The following is a 25737-nucleotide window of genomic DNA, read 5'->3' on the forward strand; positions in this document are numbered from 1 at the left end:
CCGATCTTTAGCGTCAAAGACTAAATAAGTGTCAGCCTCTTCGCTCCAGTTTATCAGAGCCTCGCCATTTTGATCATTGTGCCTATACTTCCAGAGTTCATGATGACTGTTCAAGTCTCCAACATAAACTGAGGGATGTGGGTGGGCGTGAATAACATGCGGAGGCCACAGGACTGCCGGTGGTTTATAAATATTGCTGACAGTAATTTCGCCAATTTGTATAGTAACCGTATGAATGTTATTTATGTCTGATGTAGAACATATGTGTGCATTTTCTATTTGGTTTCGAACATAGGTTGCCACTCCATAAGCTGGATGGTAAGTTGCACCCAATAAATCATAGCCATGAATTCTTCTTCTAGCGAGAATTTGTTCTTCGTTTTCTACATGGGTTTCCTGAATTGCGACCACGTCGATATTATTTTCAATGAGTAACTTTTGAATGTACTCGCATTTACTTCTACTAATACCTTCTATATTTAAATGGCAGATTCGGATGCTTGGTCCGAGTCCTTTTGTCGCTTGGTCCTGAGAAGGTCCATTTAAATTGTTGGTTGGAGGCATATCTTATATTCGTGGTGTGTTCTTGCCAGTAGGTCTAGACTTTCTAGATTGTCTGGCTGCCTATTGCGCTAGTTCATTTAGCATTACCCAGGGTGCACGTGTAGTGTTCTACTACGGACACGAACTAGCTTTACACCCCTATAAACAGGGAAAACCAGAATAATATATATAAACAATAAATAACAATATAACAATAAATGGAAATAACAATAAACAGGGAAAACAATGTATCATTACAAAACACTTGTGTAAATCTGAATATTTCACACGGTTTTTCATTATGCGACGATGGGAAAGAGAAAAACAAGGTATCCAGAAAACGGAAAGTAATTTACTTTTGTTCGAAATCTGTATCGAAACACATAACTTTCAGGCTGCTAGGGAGAGAAACATTGAATAGAACTTAAATTCAAAAAAAGAAAACAAAAGTCCTTCAAAACTACACGATCCAAACGATTAACATGGATGAAAGAATGCATGATAACCTGCCTGATATTTGCTTCTGCTTTAAATAAATTTTCTGTCAGTCTGAAAAATAATTTAGATATTTTTTGTTAACTGACCGAATGATTTTTCCAAATGGTAAATTTTCCCTTGACAGTAAGTTGTTAGGTATTTAATTAGAAATGTCAAAAGTGTGATCTTTTTAGGTGTCGGTTATTGATAAATTTAAAAATTTTAAGTTAAATTTTGTTGTTTTAATAATAAAGTCAAAAAAGAAAAGTCTGGCGACCACACTCTGTGTTTAAATAAAATTATATCGTAAGTCGAGTAAATCATTTTATCTTATAGCGCTTTTTTGAAAAGAGCTATTAGCAAACCTTATATTCGTTTCTGATGTTGTACTTATTTGTTTTTTAATAATTGTATGTCAAATACAAGACTTAATTTTTTTGTCAATTTTTCCCATTTATCTTTAAGCATGGTTTATTTATATTCACGTGAAATGAACTCTGCATATAGTGGTTCAAACTTCTTCTCTTCTTCTTGATGTGCCTATCCGTTACGAATGTTGGCGATCATCATGGCAATCTTTATCTTATCTGCAGCAGCCCGGAAAAGCTGCACAGATGTTATATTAAATCAGATTCTGAGGTTCTTTAACCAAGATGTTCTTCTTGTTCCTGGACCTCGTTTTCCAAATATTTTTCTTTGCAAGATGGCTTGAAGGAGAGCATATCTGGATTCATTTCGCATAATATGTCCGGAGAATTGTAACTTTCGAGATTTCATGGTGTTCAGTACCTCTCGGTTCTTATTTATTCTTCTGAGGACCTCCTCATTTGTGACTCGGTCAGTCCACTGGATCTTAAGTATTCTCCGATATAGCCACATCTCAAATGCTTCCAGTTTTCTGCACATATCTTCGTTCAAGGTGCACGATTCAACGCCATAAAAAAGGACAGAGAAGACATCGCAGAATTCTTAGTTTTGTATCAAGAGAGAGGTTGTGACTCTTAAAGAAGGCCCCCATCAGATTGAAGGCGACTCTAGCTTTTCCGATCCGTGCTCTAATCTCCTGGTTGTTGGTCCATTCTTCATTTATTATGGTGCCGAGGTTGTTGTAGTGCGTCACTCTTTCTACAGGGGATTGGTTGACGTAGAGTTGACCTTCTGTTATCCTTTTCTTGCTAGTAAGAATTATAAGCCTTATCTTCTTAAAGTTTATATGGAGTCCATATTGTTGACTGTAATACGTGATTTTGTTCATAAGAACAAGTTGTCCGCAAATACTATGGTGTCATCTGCATATCTGATGTTGTTTAGCCGGTAACCATTTAGTAGAATACCTTTTTCAGTTTCGTGCAAAGCTTAGATAAACATTCTTTCAGAGTACAAATTGAAGATTAGAGGAGACAAAATACAGCCTTGCCTCACTCCACGCATGATTATCACATAGTCAGTATGTTCACCTTCAACTCTGAGATTTGCTGTCTGATTCCAGTAAAGATTTCTAATTATTTTCAGATCTTGGTTGTTAATTCCTGCTTCTTTTAGTATTTGCATCATCTTGGTGTGCTGTACTCGATCAAACGCTTTTTCGTAATCAACCAGACATGCGTATACGTCGCAGTTGACGTCTCTGCATCTCTGGAATAAGACCTGTACTGAGAACAAAGCCTCTCTAGTACCAACAGCATTTGTGAACCCGAACTGGTTGGGGGAAATTTGACTTTCACACAGCTTGTAGATTCTCTTATGAATTATCTTTAGGAACAATTTTAGGAGATGACTCATGAGGCTTATAGTACGGCAATCTTCGCATTTTTTGACTCCTGGTTTTTTTGGAAGTGCAATAAACTCAGATTTCAGCCATTTTGTTGGTATTTCTCCAGAGGTGTATATGTTGTTGAATATCTTTGCGATTATTGCTATTGATTCGTTGTCCATTAGTTTGAGTAGTTCTGCTTGTATATTATCAGGGCCTGCCGCTTTGCCATCCTTTAACTGTGTTATTGCGGAATAAACTTCCTGCTGTAATATTCTTGGTCCATCATTTACCTCTTCTTCTAGCTCAAAGGTGGTATATCTTTGGTCTTCGAATAGTTTTTCTAGATATTCTTTACACGTTCTTATTTTACTTTGTTTCAGTTATATTCAGTTATATTTCCTTTCTGCCTTTGTCTTAGTCCCCCTGTGAGTTCTTTAACTTTCCTATGTACATTGTGACTATCATACTTTGACTGCAGTCTCAATTTCTTCGCATCTTTCCCTTGCTTCTTTTTCTTTCGCTTCTTTGATTTTCGTTCTTATTTTCATTCTTATATTGTTCAAACTAGAAGTATATTATCCGTAGAATAACGAAGGTTAATCACTTCTTTAAACGCTTCCCTATCTTTTGTAACGTGAAATATCTGTTCAACACTGTGGTTAGTCCAATCTCTGATATTCCTCAGCTAAGCTTTCTTCTTTCTTCTCAAGCCTCTTCTTCCCTTTACACTTTCTTGCATGATGGACGTGTAGAAGAGAGTATTTATCGTTTCGAAGTATGTATTATGATGTTTACACATCATAATTTTTAAATATCGGTTAACAATAGGGTTTTTTTTTATTTATTTACAGAATTTATTTTAAAGAATGTTATACAGCCAACTACTGGAATTTAGTTTCCTTGTGGATATTAAGAGAATTCATTTTATAATAATGTAATAAATGATACACCCTTTATCTTACGACTTTTCTGCCAAATCTCTGATGGTGTTGTGCTTTCGTTTCTATGTTTCTTAGATTTTTTAATAACATTTGTGTTCAGAGTGAATGCATATTAACGGGAATAAAACGTATTGTGGCTTTCAACTTGAAATATGTAATGACCAAAAAAGTCAAACTAGTTTTTTGCCATATCTGTTTTTAGAACATTGATCTAATATTTAATATATTTATAATACAAAGTGATTATATATTTTGGGTGTACAGGGGTATATCAGATATATTTCTCTTTGACTATACAAATAACTAGTTATCCGAAAAAAATTATATATGTATATATATATATATATATATATATATATATATATATATATATATATATATATATATATATATATATGGGGAAAGCAGTCTATAAGCTAAAAATAATAAAAAAAGTGAACGTCTATTGTCTTCTGAACTTTCAGACTAATTATTATTCTTCTTTGGGATATTACCTAGATTATAAAAAAGCAGATTCAAGTATATATATATATATATATATATATATATATATATATATATATATATATATATAACTTTAAAGAGCTGTACTTAACCACTCTCTTATATGGCTGTTTTCCACAATATTTCAGTCTTATTGGGTACTGCAGTGACACGGACAATATCTAATATCAGTAAAATATTTTGTTACGTATCAAAATGTTTATATATAGAAAACATTTTATTTTTTAATCTTTACTCCCGCTCCTTTACGTTATAGGACTAAAGGATATAGTGAATACTGTAGGAATTCGTATTAGTATTCAGAAATATTGTATATTTTTTATAATAAACTTTATAGATCAATATAATTGTTTAATTTTAATACAGAGGGATAAACTCAAATCTTCAAGAAATTAACACACTATTTGGTCGTTTTTAAAAATTTTCGTTTTCATGTGTTTACGGTACTATTACCGTCTAGAATGCTAAAAAGTGACACATTTTCAACAACTTTTTTGTATCTTATTTAATATACAGTGTGTCAATTTGAAAAGGTACCACCCTCTATAATTTGGTCCCTATAGAAAATCTAAAAATATGCAAAAACACGTCAAATTTATTTTTGAGGGAGACATTTTGTAGACCAGTTTTCAACTAAATTACATCAACCCTCTAGCGGGAGCGGACACAACCCCCCTACTTTAATAGAAAGGGGGTTGAGTGATACCTTATTTTAAAGGTCGTACAACTACCTTTTCAAAAATACCGCATAAATTATATTTCTTTTCAGTACTTTTGGAAAAATCAAGTAAAACCCTCAAGCTATTTAGTAAAGTATAAAATATACTGCAATAAAAGATAAAAATTCAATGAAAAGTAACTTGCTAAAGTAAAAGTAAATGTTTACTAAAGTAAATATTCGAAATATTGTTTATTATTTTGTAAACAGTGATAAAGCCTGCTCCCAAACTCCTCTATAACATTTCGTAAAACTTTAGCCTGAAGTTCTCTACACGCAGTTGTCGTTCTTCCCTTTAAATCTTCCAAATCTCGAGGTTGTGTTTTATAGACAATTGACTTTAGACATTCCCATAGGAAGAACTCTAGAACTCTAGGTGTTAGCTTGAGTGATCTTGGTGGCCATTCTATTATTCCTCTCCGACCAATTCATTAGCCAGGAAATCTATCATTTAGCCACTGTCTAGCTGGAAGAAAGTAATATGGTGGAGCTTCATCTTGTTGAAAGTGTTTTCAAGAATTTTACGTTTTGACATTTAAAACTTCAACTGTGGTGTATAGAATATTCAAAGCTATATAGATAGGCTTGAAGTGGGAAAGTTCCCGGGGGTAGGCTGTATACCATAGTAGTTAAAAAACTTTACAATGAATAAAAACTTATATAGTAGAAACTACAGTTAGAATGCAGTGTTGGTCTTACGGCGCGCAGCGATGCCGCTTATGTCGGCACAGTGGTAGGTGTGTGGTAGTTTGGCAATAAACTGAGAAATCAGGACCGTACGCGCTTCGTTTCAAAAATATTTACTTCTTACCACTTCTTTTTGTTCAACGAGATACAAGTACATGCTGCTTTCTATCATATCTATTTCCTCAATCTGGTCATTAGAAATGGGTATTTTTTGTGCATACCTTTGCCTAATGTACTGTAATGTGTATTAAATTCATTTGCAATTTCTTTTCTATCAGTCATTGTTTCTCCTGTTTTGGTTTTAACCGATTCAATTTTTGTATTTCCTTTTATTTTTCCGCACAATGAATTAATTACGTTCCAAAGTGATGAAGAAGAGGTCTTATTTTTTTCAATTCGTTGTTTTGTATAATTTCTTTTTGCAGTTTTAACTAAAAGTCTTAATTTATTTTTATAATCTGTATATCGTTGTTTTTTAAGTTATCTGAGGGATCTTGGATTAGCTGATCATACAATCTATGTTTTTCATGTACAGATTTTAAAAGTCGCTCTGTCATCTAATCTTTTTTAAAAGTGTTTTTTGGATCATTTCTTTTTAAATTATTTGTATTTTTTTTATTAAATTTAAAATTTTGTCGATGAAAAGTTTTACCTTTTTATTTTTATTTGTTTTATTGTAAATATCCAACCACTTTTCATGCTTCAAATTGTTTTTTAGATTGTTTTAGATTCTTTATTGTTATTTTGTTTTCTTTGGTTTTGGTTAGACTAGGGATGAAAACTGCGATTGGATAATGATCTTAAGTAGTATTATTTTCAAATATAAATGAAGTTATGTTAGTGTAATTAGCAGGTCTTTTATAAATAAATGGTCAATACAAGTTTGACTTCTAGGTCTATTTGTTTTATTTATATAAGACAAGAAATTACATTAGATATTACAATAATATATTTATTTATTTATTTACATAGTTATATTCACTTAATAATAACAAAACGGGACAAACCCACTGTCAAAATTATGCAAGAATGCAGCATTAAAGAAATGGACCATATAATTACAAATAAAAATAAAATTACATAAATAAAATAAATAAATACACTGTTGGAACTTCATTAAATCATTTATTTTATTTTGATTTGTTATGCCCTAAAAATTATATGCGTGACGCTTATGGTCTTCCAAAAAAGACTTCAATGTCAAATTTATTTTTCTCGACACAAATCTAAAAATATAATTATAATACACTGCTGCCCAAAATTAACGCACCATCTTCAATGTACCGTAAGTTTAAAACTTTTTTTCTTCTGAACGGATGATTAGATTTTGATAATTTTTTTATCACATTATAGGTCTATTTCGAATAAATCACTGTGTTAATGTTTCTGAAAAATATCAACGTTTTAACCGTATTCGAGGTGTAGAAATAAAGTTGTGTTTTGCATCGTATTTTGCAACACTCTGTGAAATTTCTTAGAAAGCAACGCTGTATTTTATTAATATTTTGAGATAGTTTCATCCTTTCTTAAGATTTTCGTAAAAAAATTATCTCGATACCTCTGTTGTCAAAGATTATACAGAACTTTAAATGTAACAATTTTTTATTAATATTTAAGGCAAAGAAAACACCTATTAGATAAACTTTATTGACATTTAAGACATCTAAAACCAAAGAAAATATAACCTAAATAATCTTTAACAATTCCCTCTTCTAAAAACACTTAATAACGAGTATTTTTACCTCTACATCTAATTACTTCTTCACAGCGAAGAGGCATACTTAAAATTAAGCCGCATATTTGGTCTTGATCAATTGCATCCCAAATTTTTCTCACCATAACTTCTATGTCGTCAAGTGAGACAGGTGGTGGTTTTCTGCTACTGATATGGTCAATAATATCCTACAAATTTTCTATGAGATTTAGATCAGGGCTGTAGCGTGGCCAGTTCATGGTTTGTATTCCAACCTCGTCCAAATGACCACGGACCACACGTGCAACATGTGGTCGAGCATTATCATGCATTAAAAGAAAATGATTTCCTTTGTAAGGAGCCAAAGAAACTACAACAAGACAAGGTGTAATACACCTTTTACTTGTTAAGGTATCTCTTCGTAAAGCAACAAGGTCCGTTCGCGCTATAGGAATCACGTAATGCTTTGAACGTACTTTTCTTTTTTTGTAATAGAGATATCGAGATGACTTTTTTACCAAAATGTTAAAAAATGACAAGGCTATTTAGAAATAATAACAAGATGTAGTTCAGCGTTTAAGTGCGTTTGTTTCTAATAAATTTCACAGTGTGTTGTAAAATTAGATGAAAACCACTGTATTTTTACACCCCGTGTATAGGAAACGGTGACATTTCTCAAAAACAATAATATAGTAGAAATGTACCTATAATATGAAAAAAAAAATCATCGAAATCCAATTAAGGGTTCAGAAGAAATATAGTTTCAAGATCATGGTCCATTTCAGGTGGTGCGTTAATTTTGGAGAGTAGTATATAATAAAGTGATTCTTTTCTTCTATTTTCTCTATGAATAAATATATAAATATATGGTCCTCCGAGCCGGATTATTGGCCTGCGTAAGGCTATGGAAAGGATAAACTGGGTGAGATAATTTCAATTATATACCCTTTCTTTCATTATTCTATTTGGCTACAAGTTACTCAAGGATATTAAAGACATTTAAAGTCATTAAATTCTGTGTTTTAAAGACATTTTAGTGTTTCAATATCTTTAATAGAAATGGATGAGTTCAAAAAGTACAGAAAAATTGCAAAGTATTTCCTTACTCGTATTTTTAGCAGGGCCAATAAAGACTAAGAATTAAATGTTACGAAGTTCGAGACGCGATTAAGTAGAGTTCATCAAATATTTCATGATTATGAAAAAGCCCAAAATGAAATCGAATTCCTTGTGTCAGATGCAGATACAGAAGAAGAAGATAGGGAGCTCACAGAAAAAAATATTTCAAACTTGTAAGCGAATTGACCGCTTGTGTAAATAAATTAAAAGCTGTATCTTCTCAACTAAAGTCTAGTGCATCCAGTTAGGGTTCTCATATTGCTCCAGTTGCAGTTCGTCTTTTTGATATAAACATTTCACCTTTCTCTGGTCATATCAGAGATTTTCAGTCGTTCATTGAACTATTCCATGCCCTCATATTGAAAAATGCGACATTAACAGAGGTTCAAAAACTTGTGTACCTAAAGAGTTATTTAAAAAAATAAAAGCCTTTATTTTATAGGATTCTTTACTGATAAATAATGAAAATTTTGTAATCGTGTTTAATATTTTGAACAAAAAATATCAAATTCACCAGTATAAATTCTTATTTGCAAGCAATTTTTGATTGTAATAATATATCTAAATAAAAGTCAGACACAATTTTACATCCGAAAAATCCGAAAAATGATTTGACTTGACTTTTATATTCATTATAAAAAAGAAGTTAGATTTTCATCCGGCTCGAAGGATCATATATACCAGAAATGAAAGAAAGGATCGCTTTATTATATTATAATTATATTTTTAGATCTGTGTCGACAAAAATAAATTTGATCATACTTACTTAAGATTTTAAATAAATCAAATGAGTTAATAAAACAAATTGTATTAAATATTATGTTTACATGGGATTAAGCCACAATAATCAATTATTGATTGTAATGAAAATTACATTTTTTAACTGCTGTTTGGCGTTTCGATTTCCATCCCGGATATCGTCTGACACCGATTTCCTGCGTAATCCAAGATAAACATAATACTTAACTTAGACATGCCACAAGACAACAGTTCCAGAACTTTTTTAAACAAATTCTGTTGAAATTTGTGGTCATATTTTTGTGAAATTGTTGTGGTGTTTCTTAGCTGTGTTTGTTATTACTGTACTTTTATAATGCAGGTACGTTTTTTTTTAATTTTTTTGTTGGTACTCAAATGGATTTTATGGGTGCAGGTAGAAAATGTTTTAATATTAAATAAGTTTAGTACATAGGTAAAGTTAAGAGAAATATATGAAGAATCATTTTTTTAAATTGTCTTAAAAGTAACTGGGTGTGGTAACTTACTTAGCTAGTTAGAATTTAAAACTAAGGCTCTGTAATGTGTATTTAACACTTTGATACATGTCGCATATGCCAGACAGGACGTCACATTTACCTTACTCGTATATACATAGCTTATAACAACTAATCATCATCATCAGTGGCATTACAGCGCGTTATGAGCCAAAGCCTTCTTCAGAACAATCTTCCATTCGTCCCTCTGGCGAATTCTTCCATTCTCTGGCAACTCTTCTCTATGCTTCATCCTCTATGTTATCTTGATACCTAAGTTTTGGTCTTCCTCTGGCTCGTCTTCCCACTGGTCCTCTTCTGTCGAAAATGTTTCTGATCGTTGCATCTTCATCTCGCCTAATCACATGTCCTATCCATCGAAGGCATGCTAATTTAATACATTTTACAACGTCAGGTTTTATAACAACTAATACATCGCGAATAAAGTAAATGTCAACGTGCCTATACTTGAGCGTATACTTCTTCTTTTTTGAGCGTATTTTAGGCCGTAAGGCCTGTTGTTTCCGGTCTGATTTAGCAGTACGTCAGTACGCGATGTTGACTGCCAACTATCTCTGCATATTTTAGGGGATCTACCTTGTGGTCTGTTACATTTTGGTTTTCCATCTCTTACTATTCAGCCAAGTCTCTCTCTTCCCATTCTGGTAATGTGTTGGTTCCATTCTCGTCTTCTTTGGCGTCCCTGTCTGACGATATCATGTACTTTACACATGTCTCTGATTTGTGTCTTAGGGATTCTGTCTCTTAAAGTTTTACCTGCTGTCACCGTCAGTATTTTCATCTCTGTTGTTCTTAAGATTTTCTTTGTAATTGTTGTTTCTGCTCTTATTTCTATAGCATAGGTCAATATCAATCGTACACAAGTCTTATATATGCGTGTTTTTCCTTCTATCCTCATGTTCTTATTATTTCTCCATATCACGTCTCGTAGGCACGCTGCGTTATTAGCTTATATGCGGGTTCCTCCGGAGATATTTCCATAATACGATATTCGCGTTCCCAGATAGTTGAATTTCGATACTTGTTCTATTATTTCTTCGTTTATTACAATGTTGCATCTCACTGGCTCCGTAGCAATAACGATCCAGACTCCAAGTACCTACTTAATTTTGTCCATTTGTTCAATATTTTCATTTTTTATCTGGATACTTGTTATGACTGTACCCCTCTTACTGATAACTATGGTTTTTGTTTTCTTTATGTTTACTGTAATACCAAACTGTTCCTCAGTATCACAAATTATGTTTAGTAGCTTCTGCAGATAACTCTTCTAGCTTTCAGCCATAATGACTGGATCGTCGCCATAATGAATGTTATTTATATTTTCACCATTTATCTTGATCTCTTCTGTACAGTTTTTAAGTGCTTGTTTTTTAAGTGTTTCCCTTTAGACTTTACATTAGAATGTTATGTTTAACTTTGTCGAAAGCCTTCTTATACTCTATAAATGCGACGAAAAGATCTTTTTGTTGGTCTCGACATTTTTGAGCAAGAGTTGTGAAACTGTACAGAGATTCTACTGTTCCGAAGCTATTACGAAAGCCAAACTGTCTATTAATCATATCAGCTTTACATGATTTACGTGTCCATGAAAAGATCCTTAATATATTTAGTTCATACTTGTTTTATTTCAATCGGGTTATTAATAGATTTATTGTTTCGTGATTTTCCAGATAATTCTCTGACTTTTTTATGTAAATTATAATGATCATGTTTTTTAGGCAATTCCTCTATTTCAATGCATGTTTCCATCATCCACTTTTTCTTATCCTCTTTTATTTTGTTCTTTATTAATTTATGTTTTTCTCTGTATTTATCTGGGATTTGTTTTTATATTTCCTTCTTTTTTTCACGATTTCCAGTATTTCTTGAGTCTTTTCGGCTTTCTTCTTTCTTTTGTAGAGTTTCGTTCTGCGTCTTTATAACAGAATCTTTGATTTTGCTCCACATAATGTTTACATTCTCAGCACTTCTAATGTTAATATTTTCATTTCTTGATTTATATAAGTTAAAGCCTCAGCGCATATTTTGTTTATCTTGAACAACTAAGTTTTCACCTTAGAACTTTTGGATTTTATTATCTTTTTTACTCTTAGTTTCATTTTTGAAACAAGGAGATTATGGTCTGATGGGAAATCTGCTCCAGAGTAAGTCTTAACGCTTATAATGAAATTTCTAAATGCTAGATTGATTAGTATAAAGTCGATATGATTTCTAATGCAATTTTGTTTATTATCTTGTGGTGATCTCCAGGTATACAATCTAAGGGGTGGTAACCGAAACCATGTGTTTATAATCGCCAGGTTTTCTTCTCGACAAAATAGAGCCAATCTGTCGACTCTAGCATTTTTTGTTCCTAAACCATAATCACCTATTATATTGTCCATTCGGCCTTTTCCTATCTTTGCATTAAAATCGCCCATTATTATTGTAATCTCTTCTTTCCTGGTATATTGTAAAACTTGTTTGAGTTGTTCATAAAAATGTTCTATTTCAGCTTCTGATTTATCTGCAGTTGGAGCATACACTTGCACTATATTATTGTTCAATGGTTTACCCTGTATTTGTAATAACAGTATGCTATCCGAAAGGGAACAAAATTTACAACGGCTGTTTGGTTTCTCCTGGAGATAATTATCCCAACTCCGTAAATATGATCTCAGGCGTCATTTCTGGAGTATCATCCGTTCATATAATTTAAATCAGTGGCACATTAGAGAGATTGGTCGGTATTTGTTTGGTATTTCAAGATCTTTACTTTCTTTTAAGTAGAGCTTCTCGGATAATTCTTGGTTTATAGAAGCGGATGGGGGCTATGGTTCTGGAATTTTCAAAATGTTGTTTCATAGTGTTGACCTAGAGCTGAAATCGAGTCGGAATTGCTAATAAAAATGGAATGTTCATAAATCCTATTTTGGATTCTACGATTTGTCTGGCCCATATAGGATCGGGGGCACTCTGCACAAGGAATTTCATAAACTTCGTGTTGTTTCTTTGGAATGTTATCTTTGATTGATCGGACAAGAGATGAAAGCTTTTGTTAGGGGGTAAATATTGTCTTTATTCCTCTTGATTTTAGAATTTTGTCGATTTTGCAAGTGACACCTTTGTTGCAAGGAAGAAAAACTTTCGTATGATGAGGGTCTGAGTCTTTGGGTTGAGATTGAGTGGGAGATTGATGTCTGTGGATGCTCCTATTGATGTGATTTTCGCGGTAGCCGTTTTGGATGAGGGCTTGTTTTAAACAAGAAAGCTCAGCGGATATACTTGCATCATCGGAAAGGCGTATTGATCTGGAGACAAGCCTATTAATGACTGAATTAATTTGTGAAGGGAGAAGATGAGAGTTAGCATGCAAGTAACGATTGGTATGGGTGGGTTTTCGAAAAACAGAGCGATGAAAACCTTGGGATTGGTTTTTCTTTATGATAACGTCAAGAAACGGTAGGGATGAATCAGTTTCCATCTTCATCGTGAACTTGATATTGGGATGTATACCATTCAGATGGGTTTAAAAAGACACCAAAGCATCCCTGCCATGGGGCCAAATGACGATATCGTCAGTATATCGTAGTCAACATGTGGGTTTAAGCATTGATGTGGATAGTGCTCGGGTCTCGAAGTATTCCATAAAGATATCGACAATTAATGGAGATAGTGGGGATCCCATTGGGGCACCATTTATTTGTCTGTAGAATTGATTTTGGAAGATGAAATACGTGTTGGACATACAATGTTTAATGATAGATAAGTGAATTACTATTTAAATGGTTATTAAGAACAATATTAGATAGATAAGTGGCCTTGCTGGATACTGTATTTAGTTTTCAAAGATTTTCGTCTATAGAAATGTTTGTAAAGAGTGAAACGATATCGAAACTTACTAGAATGTCTGACGGTGAGATAGGGTATTGTTTAAGAAGTTCGATGAAATGAAAAGAATTTTTGATGAAGGATGCAGCATTTTCGGCGAGAAGTTGTTGAGTTTTGGCCAAGTATTCGGCCAATGATTGTGTAGGGCACTTGTATGCACTGACAATGGGACGTAGAGGAAAATCGGGTTTGTGAATTTTGAGTAGGCCATATATTCGAGGTGTTCTGGAAGACTTTTCACGAGGAATTAGAGATTGTTTTATGTCAACAGGAAGAGAGGTTTTACTGATAATGGCTTTTGTTGTTTTCTCCAGATAGGTTGTTGGATTATTAGGAAATGGTGTGTAGTCTGGAGTATTAATGCGATTTGAGAGTTTATTAATTCGAGTTTAAAGGGGTGCAACTTGTGGGAGTGATTATTACCTTCTTAGATCCCAAGTCTTATCCTAAATAATACATAAGGACAATATAGATGCGACAGGAGAAAAACAAGACCATGTTAAAGATCAAAGGTACAATTTAGAGAGCGTTAACCATTAAAGAGCAAAACAGTTATATTAAAAGCGACTAGATGAGAAGTTAGCTTGGAGAGTATTTGAAAGTACTAAAAAATACTACAATTAAATTTAAAAAATGTTTACACAAAGCAGCGCAAGAAACCATAGGCATATACAGGGTGGTCCTTAAGTAATTGTACAAACAAAAACCGTAAATTCTGCACTTTAAAATATTACGATTTAAGCCAACTTGCTTTAATAAAATGTTGACATTAAGAAAGATACAGGGTGTTAAAGTGTAAATTTAAAATTTTATTTTTCGCTATAGCTTTTACGTTTGTAAATATTTTTGGACAAACATTTACAGTTGGATGCTTTTGAGTAGGATAAATTATAATTGTATACTTATCTTAATGTAACTAATAGAGGGCGCCACATATAACACATGTGTGGTATAAATTTGCGCCTAACTTTTTTACTCTTTAAGATAGCTCTATCTGTGTTAAAAAATATTAAAGATACATTATTTTTACAAAGAAAAGGTATACTTGCTAGTAATCTAAAAAATCAACCGTTTTCGAGATAATCGCGTTTTATAAGTCAGCTGCATAATAATTCTTACTTTGATATTTCTGCGGTAAGGCACTGAATACCTGTAGATAAGCATAATTCATAGTTTATTCTTATTAAAACAACTTAAAAATGATAATGTAACATCATAAAATGCTTTGTTATGGGTGCTAAATGTCTTATTGGAGAAAATATTCCTCATATTCTTTAGGTGCCGTGTCCGTATTCAGACATTAGCCGTCATCATGTTAAGCTTGAGCTTCTATAATGGCGTTGTATTACTTTTTCTCTATTGTAAAATGCTGAAAACCCAAAATATGCGATTTATGCAAGATGGTGCATCACCACATTCTGGAGAGAAGGCAGTTAGAACATACTTAAATACAACTTTTCTGAACGTTGGATTGGTCGTGGTAGTCATATTCCTTGACAATGTGGTGAGATATTGATATAATTATTTAACTCATAAAAAATCCGAAAAAATGCTAATTATTCATTACGTAAATTGTTTACTCATTTTTATTAGGACAAATAAAAACTAGAGCACAGGTATTGATTGACACATATGTGTCTTGTTTCATAATACTTTTGCTACAAATCTAACCTTAAAGACTCGGCATTTTTATAAAAACATCATCGTTGGCCTAATAACCGATATTGTTATAAATATAGTAAACACACATGCAATTTAGTTCAGCATAATATTAGTTCGTTAGTAAATCATAATAGTCCATTTGTTCGAGATGTAATTATAGTTACTCGTAAGCTGTCACGTAATCATATAAATAAGTAATGTCATCGATAGGTTATTCCGTGTATATATAAGTAACTAATGACCGAGATACATCAAAGTTTATTACATTATTTAACCTCTACGACATATAAGATGTAGTTCCATAATATACCATAAGATTTGGATATGTATTCAAAAGAATATATTCATCCATAATACATTATAGCCACCACGTAGCCCAGAATTTAATCCGCTTGATTTTGTTGTATGGGGCGCATTAAAACAACGTGTCTATAAGAATCCCATAAACATTTGCAACCAACTATGAGAAGTAATAAATACTGCAGCCGTTTATTTAGAACCAATGCTGCTATTTAATATGAGACGATCTTTTATGGAATATATTGACAAATGAATTAAAGAAAATGGTGGACATATCAAACACTTACTTTGACAAAAAGTTATATTATTTAGTTTAACTATTTCTTAATTTGGTTTGTAAACAAAATATTTTGATTATGATTTTAATTTAACATAAAACGTAAAATGTTTGATGTAAAATCCTATTATTCTATTATTTTGTCAAATCGTATTATTAATTATCCTGCTAATATATTTATTTTATTTAATATTTCGTTAACTATTAACTTTAGTTAAAGGTATTTTATACCGAAATTCAGAAGTATTAATGTTTTTGTCTATTTTTTCTTCGTTGCCTGGAGTAATTGCCTTAAATCAGAATTATGTAGCTGATTTGTAAAATGCGATTATCTCGAAAACTGTTGAGTTTTGAAGTTATTAACAGGTATACCTTTTTTGTGTTAAAATAATGTATCTTTAATATTTTTTGTCCCAAATGCAGGTAGCTTAAAGAGCAAAAAAGTTAAGCGCAAATTTATACCACATATGTAGCATATGTGGCGCCCTCTATCAGTTACATCAAAGTGTGCATCAAATTATAATTTCTTATATTTAATAGTACCCAATTGTAAATTTTTATACATAAAGGTTTACAAACATAAAAGTTATAACGAAAAATAAAATTTTAAATTTGCACTTTAACACCCTGTATCTTTCTTAATATCAACATTTTATTAAAGCAATTTGGCTTAAATCGTAATATTTTAAAGTGTAGAATCTACTGTTTCTTTTTGTACAATTACTTAAGGACCACCCTGTATAAAAAAAATGAGAACAAAGGAAACAATATTAGTGGTATCAGGAAATTATGGATGTGGTAGACATTAAAAGGGATGTGATAGACATACAACGAATTCCTCAAGCACAAAAAGTCTCCAGAATAATAGTGAATTTAAAGAACAACAAGCTAGAGTACGGAGAATGGTAAAGAAAAAGGAAACATGATTGTTGGGAAACAAATTGTGCAAAAATCAATACTTACATTGGAGGAAGCAGAAGTGCGAAAAGCTAGAAAGTTTTACGGGTCTTAAAACAAGAAAAATCAAGGGACCTAATATCATCAATTACGCAAGAAAAATGAGACGATCATTTCTCTAAGCTCTTGACGGAAAATAGGCCATCTCAGTAAGCTCTACATCTAGAATGGAACGATCTATAAGCCGAATGACAACAAATAGAGTAGTAAAGACGGTTCCCAATAGGAAGGCCACAAAAATGATGGAACGACAACTTACTGGAGGCACATTGAAAAACAGACAGAGTCCTGACTACATAAAAAGAAGAAAAAGAAGAAGATATTTGTTTAATTTTTTTGAAAAGTAAGCTACTGGTTTCATTTCTGCATCTCTTTGTTTTTGTTTCAGAACTGCTACAATTTTTTTATATATTTGTGGTAAAAATGTACTTTTCCCAAAAACTGCCGTATTTTTTTCTCGTGTCTAGTGCTGGAAAATCTCTAATTGATATTAAATTGTCATGTAATGGACGAACTGAATTGTTTCCCACAATATGTCTCAAATATTTTACTTCTTCTCTTGCAGAATTACATTTTAGAAGTTTCAGCCTAAATCCCTCTTCTAGAATTGCTTCCATGAGTCTTTCTACATGATCTAAGGGTTTTTCAAATGATAATAGAAGTATTAAAATGCCATCTATGTAGTTTATACAAAATGAGTTTAAAGTATGTTTTCTAATAATATTACTTAAAATTCTTTGAAATATTGCTGGGGATGTTTTAAGCCCAAAAGGTAAGCATTTCCATTGCCAATGACCATTTTGTGTAACGAAGGCTGTCTTATATTTATCTTTTATCCGAATTGCACCACACCAAAAAGCAAAATTTATGTCGTAAAGTAGTAAACAATCTAGCATTCCTTGTTTTGCCTAACATCTGACCAATTAACAGAAAAGGTTACGGTTCAGGAATAATGAATTTCTTTAATTCACGAAAATCAATGCATAATCGGGTTTTACGTCCTTCATATTTTTTAAGAGCCAATGTAACGGGGGCTACAAAGGGTGAAGATGATTCGTCTATTAACTTTGCTTTTAACAATTGTCCTATTTGAAATTCTATTTCTTTTTGGTCCTCTATTAAGCATTGATAAGGGCTCAATTATCCGTGCGTTAATGTCGCCGCGTTAGTAGTGCCGCGTTAGCGTCGGCCCAACCGAACAATGGCACTACCACGGAGTAAATTATACAAACGACAATGACATCTTTTAATTTGTGAGCAAAATAATGGCTTTGACGTTACGATTGTTTATTTAAAAATAGTTCCATTAAAAAATTGATGAATCCCTAGATGAGTCTTTTTGTAATATCTCATACTACACATTTTAACTGTCAAAACCGTCTATACAGTTGTGTCGAGTAAAAAGCTAACTTAATTGGCCTATATGTGCAATGATATGCTTCTGGTGATATACATATGTGATTAAGACGGTTCAATTATCTCCCACAATCCTTTAATTACCATGTTTTATTATCTTGTTCATAAAATTTAATGTAATTCAATTTATATAAAAAGCTTCTATAAATAGCAATATTACCTTCAAACGCTTGCTATGAGATCGGTAATTTTTGTTATAGCCTGCAGTGCCGACAAAGAATGAACCTTCGGATGAAGCCAAAACAACAGAAACCCCAAAAGACTCAGAAAAACCACCTGCAACGCACAAAACTCAAGAAGACATAAGTAAAGCAGAAAAAGAACAACCCCAAGCTCAACTCCAGCCCCAAGCAGAAATTGATGAAAGTAATGTGAATTTTTCAGAAAACCGCGAGTTGTGGCAACGACGTGCCATTCTGGAATCTACTTTACTTGGTTCGCCGATTTTGAAAACACACAGACTTTCAGAGCCTCATATACAAAGGCACAGTCATACACCCGATCTGGTTATGGACTTACCCATGTTGGCGAGTGTTGCTAGCAAGGAACAACTCACAAAATCAGCGTTAACTTTGGCTACAACTGCTGATATTGCATCTGATAAGGATAAAGATAAGGAAACTAAGGCCACGGAAGGAACTTCAGGTATTTATGTAGAGATAATAATAAAGTATTAGTTTTACGTACCAACTAGGTTAATTTTTTAGTTCACTATTCTTCTTGACTTCTTAATTTTTATCTTCTTGTAATATAGTGATCTTATATAGTATATATCTTGGGGTCAAGTTTCCGCTGGGGTAATTTTGACATTCTTATCCGGCTGCGAGATTACGGATCCTAGTGCAACTGTGAATATACTTATTTTGATGAGTTGTAATTGGTTGAGAAAGTAGCGGGATATTTAAAAAATTATTATAAGTTCTTGTAAACGCATTAACGACTACTTACAGAGATGTTTTTTATTCTTTTTGAGTAGTTTAAACACTAATGTAATATGTTATCATTTTATAAACATTAATAATAATTTTTGTAACTGCATATTGAAAAATAGAAATAAAAAATTTACTTTTAAATAACATTACGTTAATAATAAATGCATACTATTTAATGAAAAACAAAATTTTGAGCTTTAAATAAGAATCCTACAAAATATTGTATATATGTTCAAATAAAATCGATTATCCCCATCTATTACACTTTTTATTGTATTATTTATAGGAAAACTGTATACCTAAATCTGGAAAAAACAAATCGCGTTGAAATCTTCTAAACAAATCTGTCGAGGTTATAATCAATTCTTATATTTAATTAATAGTTACTTTAACGTATTGCCACAGCACTTATGTAACCAGTTCTTATTTAACATATATTTTTAAAAATCTCTTAGCGAAATAGCTATGAGTTCCTATAAAATATAGCATCTCAAATAGTAGAATCTTTTACTTACACTAAATGCTATTGTACTATTATTTTTTGTATTAAGGTACACTTTCTATATTACAAATAAATAAGTGTATTAATATTGTTCGGAAGCTATTTGTTTGTGGCATTTATATAATTTATTATTTTAATGGGAAATAAAGCCACAATTTAACTACAAAAATGAATTTATTGACGTATTATTAAATAATATCATTAATATTGTCATTTTGAAAACGACGTCCGATGTGGACGGTAAAAAGTCAATAAATTCATTTTTTTAGTTAAATTGTGGCTTTATTTCCCATTAAAATAATAAAATAAGTGTATTCCTGTTATTCTCTGGAAAATAAGGGTTGCTATTTTTATTCTAAATATAAACAATAAAACATATCAATTAATATCTATTTATTTATTTATCAATATATAATATATAAACAATTTAATGATTTTTACCTAAACTTATATTGTGATCTACACAAAATGTTAACGAATGTGGGGCAGCTTTCTTCTGAGGAACTGGAATGTCACTAGCAGTTAAACCCCTTTTTCTGTTGTATGTATGGTCATTTTGGTTTTTGGGAGGTCTTCCAGTAAATGCTACATTTCTACCACCAAGATGTACCGTTCTTCTAGACATTGCAGTAGGTTGCACACCTATTGTTTTACCACCCTGTAAATTTTTGCCTTTCCTTATAAGTGGTTGTCCTGCACCTGTATATTTTCCAAAAGTATGCAGAGCTGATACCAATGATGATTCTGTCCGTAGCTCAGATGCTAATTCATTGAACTTTTTTATTGCTGAATAATAAACGTCTGGATTGCCCAACAACTTTGAATTAAAATTCTGAAAAGTTTGCAACAATTGTTTACTTTCAGTCTCAATGTCTTGCTCTGTAAAATTTTTATTTACTAAACATTCATTACCACTGTTATCACTCAACTGAGTACTAACAGTTTCTGTACTTTGAACTGTATTAGTTTCTTTGCTGTTACTCTGCATAGTTTTTTGTGGGACATTGTCTTCTTTTTTTAAGCTTTCATACCAGCTACTGGGAACTTCCGTGTCTATAACAATCTTGTGTAATACAGATTTCATATGTACATCAGCAGTAGGAATAAACTGTTGAGAAGTTAAATTAAAAGTCTTTACTACTCCATATTGATGTTTACACGGAGCACCAGTACATCCAATATTACAAGTACATAACTCTACTTCAGTATTTACAAAATATTCATTTTCATCTCCTGATACTACCTTGTAAAAATTATCTGTTATTACTGTGTATTCAAAATTTTTAATTTTCTCAATTTTAATTAAATACTTTTTGGCAAGGCTCTCACACCTATTGTTAATTAAATCAGTAAGCTTCCTTGTACAATAACTATGCAGATGGTCAGTTAAGAAAGAAAACATTTGTACAATATTAAATGCCTTGGTTCTATGCAAAATCTTGTCTTTCAAAATTCTGAAGCCAGCTTCTGCATAGTTATTAGTGTCATTTCCCCTTGTTAAAATCTCAGATCTGTAACATAGAGACCATTCTTTCGATCTGTTTTTGAGATTTTTAAAATATTTGACAACATTTTCATATTTTTTTAAAATATACCAGTCTAATAAATACGCAAAATTTTTCAAAAATTGTTCTTCTTTACAATTCACTAAACCTTGAAATAATCTGTATAAATATACACGATCATGTTTATCAACACCATGCTTGGAATCCCACAAATATCGCATTGAAGCTTGCAAAATATGAAATTTACAGAGCAACAGAGTTGAAAATGGAAATGCAGTTTTAAGGGCTTCACGTTCTGCTGTAGAATCATCAGTAATAATTACCTTTGGAAATGAGTTTTTATAAAATGAGTTTTCATCTAAAAGGGTTTTATAAAGTGCTAGACCTTTTAAAATCGTTTTTTGTGATACACTGTATGTCATAATTAAACCTACTGGAAGTGCTCCAGCAACTGAGGGACATAACACTAAAAAAATCCTACTATTATGCCTATCCATATTTCCTGATGAATCAATAAACATTATTTCGCCAGAAGATTTTATATATTTGTGGTGAACTTTTTTCATCATTGGAGAACAAACAGCAACCACTAAGTCATCCCCATCATTTGAAAAGGCAGCACAATTGCTACCACAGTGTTTATTGTACATAATAATCTTCTCAGATAATGAAGATATCATTTTAGGGCCACTAGGATCTCCATACTCCTTTTTAAATATATTATAATATAATTCGTAACACCATCGACGTGAGGGACACTTTGAACCATCTGCTACTACTGTATAATAGTTTTGTGGATCTAAATCGTATAACTCCATTTTATAGATTTCTAGGGCAGAAGAAGGTGAATGACCTTTTCCAAAAAGATCTTTAAATGCATTCTCTACTTCTTCACTTGGTCTCTTGTGGCGCAACACATCAGCACAATAAATACTATGGTTATGTGTGTATCTAATAAAAATTTCGCATGGAAATTCCTTTAAATGAACATCATTGCTCCTAAAACAAACAAAAAATTTCATTGTGATGAATGTATAAACTAAATTCGCTAATCCGAGACAAAAATTTCTAGTGATTTTAGTAATTTTTTTTTAGAAAAAAAATAGAAGAAGAGGATTATTAATATTATTGGCACGAGCACGTATGTTTGGTTGTGTAGTAATTTCCAGTCACGTCTAGGAACCTAATTTCACAAAAAAAAAATTACTAAAATCACTTGACATTTTTGTCTCAGATTAGCGAATTATTATACCTATCATTTTAATACTACTTGTCAAATACTAAGAGAATCAGCAAAAAATAAAGTAATGTAAGGTTAACTTTTAAAAAGTTAACCACCAGTCTTGCATTTCATGGTCATGTATGTACTGCAATATAAAGACACACATAATAGGTGTGTAATTAATTTTGTAGGAAAACAACAATAGGTTTGTTCCAACTCGTCACATTACTGTTCTTGAATGGTTAAAAGTATGAGCAATAACACATTTTTGTTACTGCGCATACTCATAAACGTTCAAGATAGGTATTTGTAATGGGTTGGAACAAACCTTATAGTAAACCCTACATTAACCTTAATTTTGTTTATGGAATGCAAAAAACTAGGGTATGGAACAGATAACGTAAGTACTCACACATATACACTGCATAAGTACTTATACCTACTTACCTTTTCATTTTTGGATTCCTGACATTTATAGTCAATTTAGCTGGACAATTCACATGTTTATAGTGAGGTGTTCTGACTTTTTTACATGGTCTAGTATTATGCAAACAATGATACACACACTAAAAACAATAAGAAAACAGCATGAAAAGATTTGTAGTGAAAAAACAAATATAAGTAACTTACTTTGAAAATGGTTCTTGGCGTATTTTCCTTAAAAGTACTGTCTACATTATAACTGGTATAACTCCTTTCTTCAAAAGATTTTTTCCAATTCACAGCAGTTATTTTATCACAACAGTTTGTTCTTAGTTTAACTGTGAATGTTATATTTTCAAGCCTACCATCAACATCATATTCAATAACTCTGGTAGGGACTTGGGGAAGTAATCTTAATAACTAAAATAAAATAGATCAGTTTAATAAGATCAAAATTAGTTCTAATAAAACACATTCATACCTCAGCCTTATATGCTTCTGGCACATTAATTTCAAACTTAATAAGATCTACCATTTTTCAATTGCTAAATTTTAAAACACAAGTTATTTAGCATTAAAGAGATTATGGGATTTTTTATTTTGAATATTAACTCAAAAACAAATATTTATATTTATTAACTGTCACTGTCAACCGCAACCCTTAACGCGCCGACGCAAACTTTTAGATTTTAGCCAATCACTAACCGTCAAAATAAGTCCATTCACAGTTGCACTAGGATCCGTAATCTCGCTATCCGGCTATGCTCTTTGTTGAAGTGGAAATATATTGTCTACATAAGATCTGCCGTACTGTCAGGTCTTTTTGTTTAATGTTACTCAATTTTAGTTTCTATAGTACAGCGCTTTAGACATCAGGGGCTCATGGATTGTAATTTTCTAGTGCTTTTTGCATTTTGTATTATTTCCTGTTTTCACTTAACATGTACTGTCACATTTCGTTATAATTCTTATTTAGGTTACCTTCAGATATTATTATACTTCAAAAGATTGTAGAAAACTTCATTCATACTACTTCCCCATAAAAATCTTTTCTTAATTTGTGAAACTTCGACATCTTTGTTTGATTGATTTTTTTGTAGTCAAAATGTTATATTTTTGGAAGCAATATTCATTATCATTCTGTAATAACATTTTTATGTGTGTCCTTGTTTTAAATTATGTCACTAGTAGATCTTTATCTTCTATTCGTTAATAATACAGTGCTATCCAAGAGTCCCCTCTACCCTTGTATCTTTTGAACGGTTATCCTTATAATAGTGAAATTTGGAGGGAGGAAATAAACGGACTTAGGCTTCTCAACTAGCCATAACAGGTTACATAATAGTGATAGACGACGTTACACAGCCACTGTGACCAATAAATTTAAACGGAACCTCAAGGCAAGTAATATCTCGTTTGAAAGGTATTGAACATACCTATTCAATCATATTAATTTTGTTTGGGTTTAAGCTGATTTTGATGAATACATTTTTTTTATTATTGTATAATGGCTTTGGCATAGCCAATTAGCCAGACTATTTATGGTAGTTACAATTTTTGATTTTATTACCTAAGCCTAATTATAATCTAAATTTACAGGGAGTAATATGTTTGTATGCACATTTTTTCAGTTTTTGACATATTTACAATTTTTCATTTTATTACCTAAAACTACTTATAATTTAAATTTACAGGACGTTATATATTCGTTGATACATTTTAATATCTGCTTATTATTTGAAAAAATAATTGTATTCAAATTGACAGGCAATGGACAATTTAGCTCAATTAGTTTTTCATACATCATTTTGATACTTTGTCTGTACTGTCCACACTCCAATATAAAGTGCTGTAGATCTCCCACTTTACCACAGGAGCAATATGGGTTATCAGTGATACCTATGCTGTGTTTGTATGCAGGGGTGAGTGCGTGGTTTGATCTTATTCTGTTTATTGTTTTTATAAATAACCTATTCAGGTCAGCTCTCCAACTGGTTTTACAAAATGCTCTACGGATATTCATGGAGTTTTCCGATTTTTTTATAATAGAATGAATTTGATCCTTCCATAACAGTTTACGATCCAAATATGTGCCTAGATATTTTACACAATTTTTGATTGGAAATTCTATTTTTCCGAATTTAAAGATACCTTGAGAAGTTTGGCGTTTTTTGAAAAAAAAACAAATTTCAGTCTTTGTAGTTGATATTGATAAGTCTAGAGAATGGTAATAATTTTTTATACAATCTAGTGTAAATTCGAGTTGACGCCTACAAATGTCTAGGGTAGCATGGGAGGTATACAACACAACTTCATCTGCAAGCTGTAATATATTAGAGTGTAGAGGTACTATCTGTTCTAGATCTATATTCTACAATGAAAAGAGAAGTGGACTTAAAATACTATCCTGTGGTATATCTATATTCGTTAGCCTTGAGGATAAAAGTGTCTCATTTATTTTTAAGTAAGTCCATCTATTCTTGTACAACGATATAATGAAATTTGAAATTTTAACTGACATTCCAAGGTATAACAATTTCTTATGTAGAATATATAAATTTATGTTATCAAATGCAGAGGTTACATCTATAAATGCTGCAGTTGTTGATTCTTGATTTGTGAAATTGACCTGAACGGAGGAAACTAGTGAAGTAAGAGCATCTTGTGTAGACCTGGATTTCCGGAAGCCATATTGAGATATGGGAAGGATATCTTCGGATTCAAGCCAGTATTCAAGCCGATTTTTGATTAATACCTCTAGTGTTTTTAATATACAAGAACTTAAAGATATAGGTCTGTAAGACTCAACGTTGTTATTTGGCTTTCCTGGCTTCTTTATAGGCAATACAATATAGTCCTTCCATGTTTTGGGAATTAAATTCTCATTTTGCCATATATTGTTAAACATTTGTAATAATTTGTATTCTGTGGGTAAAAAATAGAGCATAGAGTATGA

General features: G+C 31.9%; 1 protein-coding gene across 3 annotated transcripts in view; it reads left to right on the forward strand.

Moving 5' to 3' along the window:
* Nucleotides 1–25737, forward strand: part of LOC140452302 (SLIT-ROBO Rho GTPase-activating protein 1-like) — a 266666-nt gene that overhangs the window by 222527 nt on the left and 18402 nt on the right. For all 3 annotated transcript variants that reach the window (XM_072546471.1, XM_072546469.1, XM_072546470.1), the window contains exon 13: nucleotides 18398–18842. In XM_072546471.1, the coding sequence (XP_072402572.1) occupies nucleotides 18398–18842 (445 nt within the window). The remainder of the gene's footprint in view (nucleotides 1–18397; nucleotides 18843–25737) is intronic.

The sequence above is a fragment of the Diabrotica undecimpunctata genome, chromosome 10 (assembly GCF_040954645.1).
Source record: "Diabrotica undecimpunctata isolate CICGRU chromosome 10, icDiaUnde3, whole genome shotgun sequence".
NCBI lineage: Eukaryota > Metazoa > Arthropoda > Insecta > Coleoptera > Chrysomelidae > Diabrotica > Diabrotica undecimpunctata.